General features: G+C 46.0%; 1 protein-coding gene across 1 annotated transcript in view; it reads right to left on the reverse strand.

Moving 5' to 3' along the window:
- AMOT (angiomotin) overlaps nucleotides 1-3385 on the reverse strand; it is a 40944-nt gene extending 37559 nt beyond the window's left edge. The window contains exon 1 of the mRNA XM_015812717.2: nucleotides 2513-3385. Coding sequence (XP_015668203.1) covers nucleotides 2513-3339 — 827 coding nt within the window. The 5' untranslated portion in view covers nucleotides 3340-3385. The remainder of the gene's footprint in view (nucleotides 1-2512) is intronic.
- Between the last annotated feature and the right edge of the window lie 433 nt (nucleotides 3386-3818).

Consider the following 3818-nt stretch of genomic DNA (forward strand, 5'->3'; position numbering starts at 1 on the left):
TGCGCCTGCGCTCTTCACACGCCTCCTGCAGGGCACATTTGGTAAAGTTCGTGCATTCAGGCTGCCGCCAAGCACAGGGAGTAGCACAGCTAAGGAAAAGGGCAAAAAAAAAATGGCGGACGGAGTGGTTTGGCGACCCCCGTGAAATGGTCGTGCGACCCCAAATGGGGTCGCGACCCACAGGTTGAGAACCGCTGAGTTAGATGATCTTGAGTTTTTCTTGAATGAATACACAACACGAATCAAGAGCTGATTTAATTCTTTTTCCTAGTCCAAAACTACCATTTTTTTGTGCCTAGACACCAAATATTTCTATTGCAGCTTCAACATTCTCCACAGCTAGTCAATAAACCTGGATTCTCAGGGTTGATCAAGAAATTAAACCTGTTTTATTGGAAGTTACCTCACCAAAGAAGCCTGTCAGGCCTTGTAAGAGTAAGTGTAGGTTCATGATTATCCTATGTCTTGTTAGAAACAACCTTTACACACAAGTTTTCGTAGAACTTTACTGAACTCTTTTTAATAACAATCAAGACTTCTGTTTTTTTAATGTTTAATATTGTTAAATCTGTGTAGTGTTTCATAACTGCAAATATTGTAAAAATATGTATGGTATTTTTGTAAAATATTTACAATATAATTATTATGCAGTTCTGGAAAAATATTTTGAAAGGTGAAAATTTAAAATTATAAATAAGATTAGGTTTTATTATGAATAAAAAAATTAACAGAATTGGAAGGGACCTTGGAGGTCTTCTAGTTCAACACCCTGCTCAAGCAGAAAACCTTATACCATTTCAGATAAATGGTTGTCTAATCTCTTCTTAAAAACCTCTAGCTTTGGAGCACCTACAACTTCTGGAGGCAAGTGTTCCATTGATTAATTGATCTAATAGTCAAATTTCCCCTTAATTCTAGGTTGGTTCTCTCCTCAATTTGTTTCCATCCATTGCTTCTTGTCCGGCCTTCAGATGCTTTGGAGAATAGGTGGACCCACCCCCCTCTTCATCGTGGCAACCCCTGAGATATTGGAACATTGCTATCATGTCACCCCTCGTCCTTCTCTTCTCTTTAGACCAGACATCCCCATATCAGCAAATCGTTCTTCATATGTTTTAGCCTCCAGCCCCCTAATCATCTTTGTTGCTCTTCTCTGCACTCTTTTCAGAGTCTCAACATCTTTTTTATATCATGGCAATCAAAAATGGATGCAATATTCCAAGTGTGGTCTTACCAAGGGATTATAAAGTGGTATTAACACTTCACATGATCTTGATGTGCTACTAACTTTACTCTGCTCAGATCCATCCATCCATCCATCCATCCCTTGACTTTTGTAAACTTTGCTTACTGGGCTGTTTCAAACAGTAAAAAGCAAAAGGGTTGACTGCTGAGCCCAGCACAATACAGTCCACTGAAAAAGACTCAGCAAATAAAATTCGGTTCTGAGTGGAAACTTTGAGAATGGCAGCTCTATTGTTCACTTGACCAGATGCTCCAAATTGCCTGCAAAGACTTCTTCTGAAGACATCTGCCAAAGCCTCTCACAATGCACTATAACCTGCCTATTCTGGCATTCTTGCCTAGTTGTTCAGAGAGATCAACGACCTTTTTCATGTTTACAAACTGAGCATCTGAACACAAGCTGGGCACTGATTCAGAGAAGCAAAGCATCCATTCCCAAAATATTGGGGCACTGAACAGGCAGTGGCTCAACTGCTAATTCACACAATTTTCTTGCCAGGAAATTAAAAAAATAAAACAAAGAATCCCTGAAAAACCAAAACCTTTGGCATTTGGTGTGACTAACGTATATTTCCTGTCATGTGAAGGAAACACAGCCACTCCTACCTGGATCATCAAATTGTTCAGGGAAAAAGGCCAAATTAGCCTGACTTTCCACCCTCTGCAAACAAGAAGCCACCCTCCACAACCCACCTTGAATGTTCTGAAGAGGACCCACTGCTAGTTCCCTTAGAGTTCAAGGCACATTTATTTTAAGCAAGAAGTTGGGGGTGCACTAGTATTTTTAAAAAAATATTTATGGTCTCTTGAGGGCAGATATGATAAAGATTGGGAAGCAGGAAGGGTCTCAAGTATCTCAAATCTTTGCCTCTCCTGAATCCGTAATATCCCTGGTTCCAGAGCTGGCCCTGAATCCCACAGCTCAAAATGAGCACTTTCAGGCTGAACTTCAGTGGTGTCATATTTTCAGTTGTGGGGGTCAAGGAAAAGGTGAGAAGTTGGGAGGCCAAATGTGGTACAGTGCTGTTGACATGCAACAAAAGCACACACACACACACCATTTGAGAGAATCCTCCAAAGAAGATGAGCCTCCAATCCCCTGATCCAACACTAGCATCCTGGTGCCCAATTGTAACAAGCCCAAATCCCACCACCTTTGACAAGTGCCACTCAAGAACACCTGACAACAGAAAGGACAAAATGGCATCCAAGTGGCAGCTTCCTAAACCTCAGTGCTTTAGGACCACAAGGAGGCTGAACTGCTTACCGGAATGAGCCGTATTCAGGGGGATGCTGGTACCTCATTGTGGGCCCATCAGAGCGTCCTTGCTGGGGCAGGCGGTAGTCACTATAGAAATGCCCAGGATCCAGTGGCTTACAGCTCATGGACGGGCTGGACACATTCTTGTATGGGTACTCGGGAGGAGGCCCCCTGTGCTCTAACCCTTTCACCCCGGGCTGCAGAGGGCCTGCCCCAGAAGTCTTGTAGAAGTCATTAGTCTGCTGGGAGGAGAGAGGGGAAAGCGGGGCACTGGTGACAGGGGCATGGGCCTTCACGCCGCTGGTGGCCAGGGACAGCTGCATCAACCGCTCACTCAGGGAGCGGACGTGACCCTGCTTGAGATCCTTCAGTCCTTCGTCCTGGTGGACCTTCCCTGGGCTCAGCCGCTGCACCGTGGGGCGCCCTTCGGTCCTCATCTTCTGGTTGGAGACGCCGGTGACATAAAACGCGGCTCCAACACTCGCATGTGGTTGACCCCTGAAGTACTGAGACTGAACTTTGGCTTCTTCATAGGTCGGGAGGTCCTCACCTGTTTGGAGCCTTGACGAGAGCTGCTTCTCCATGATACTGTTGTCCATTTGAATCTCCTGGCCCTGGGGCTCCTGGCGAGCAACATGGGTCCCAATGGGGTGGTCCTGGTTGCTCAGCCCTTCGTTGGGAGCCCCGGGGCCCCCACTGCTGGCAAAAGGCAGGGTGGCCTGCTGGTGCAAAGCAAAGAGGCTGCGGCTCTCGTTGGGATTCCCATATCGGAGCTGCTCCTGCAGCAAACGCTGTAAAACTGTCGTTGAGGTTTGCTCTTCTGAATTCCTCATCTCCACTGCGATCCCTCCTGGGTGGAATGCAAAAGGCGGGCCGTGGCTGCCCTGGGTCTGGAGGGGGAGAGAAAGGGGGATTACTGGAGGAGCTAATGAGAAGGGCAGGGGGGAAGAAAGGCAGGGAGAAAACTTTAAAGTTAGAAGAGATAAATAAAATAAATAAAATTAGGAAGGCCCTCTCATGAAAGGTGAGTTTCCATGGACTTTTGTAAAGTCCCCACCTTCCATGGGGAAATGTCTTGAGGCAAGGACCACACTTAAAAATTTCTTTCTGAGGGGCACAGGGACACGATAGGTGATGACACATCACTACAGCAAAAAGGTCCGAGATGTAACCTTAGTTGGGAGAAGAGTTTAAAGGACAAATGGCTGCCCTAAGCTTAAAGGCCTAATTTTGCCCTGCCTTTGACTTTCAAGACCAAAAGTATCGGGCTGAAAAGGTTGGTGCTCTCCATCCAGGGGTGATCTCTGGGCTT

The sequence above is a fragment of the Protobothrops mucrosquamatus genome, unplaced genomic scaffold, assembly GCF_001527695.2.
Source record: "Protobothrops mucrosquamatus isolate PMUCROS unplaced genomic scaffold, P.Mucros_1.0 scaffold108, whole genome shotgun sequence".
In the NCBI taxonomy this organism is placed as follows: domain Eukaryota; kingdom Metazoa; phylum Chordata; class Lepidosauria; order Squamata; family Viperidae; genus Protobothrops; species Protobothrops mucrosquamatus.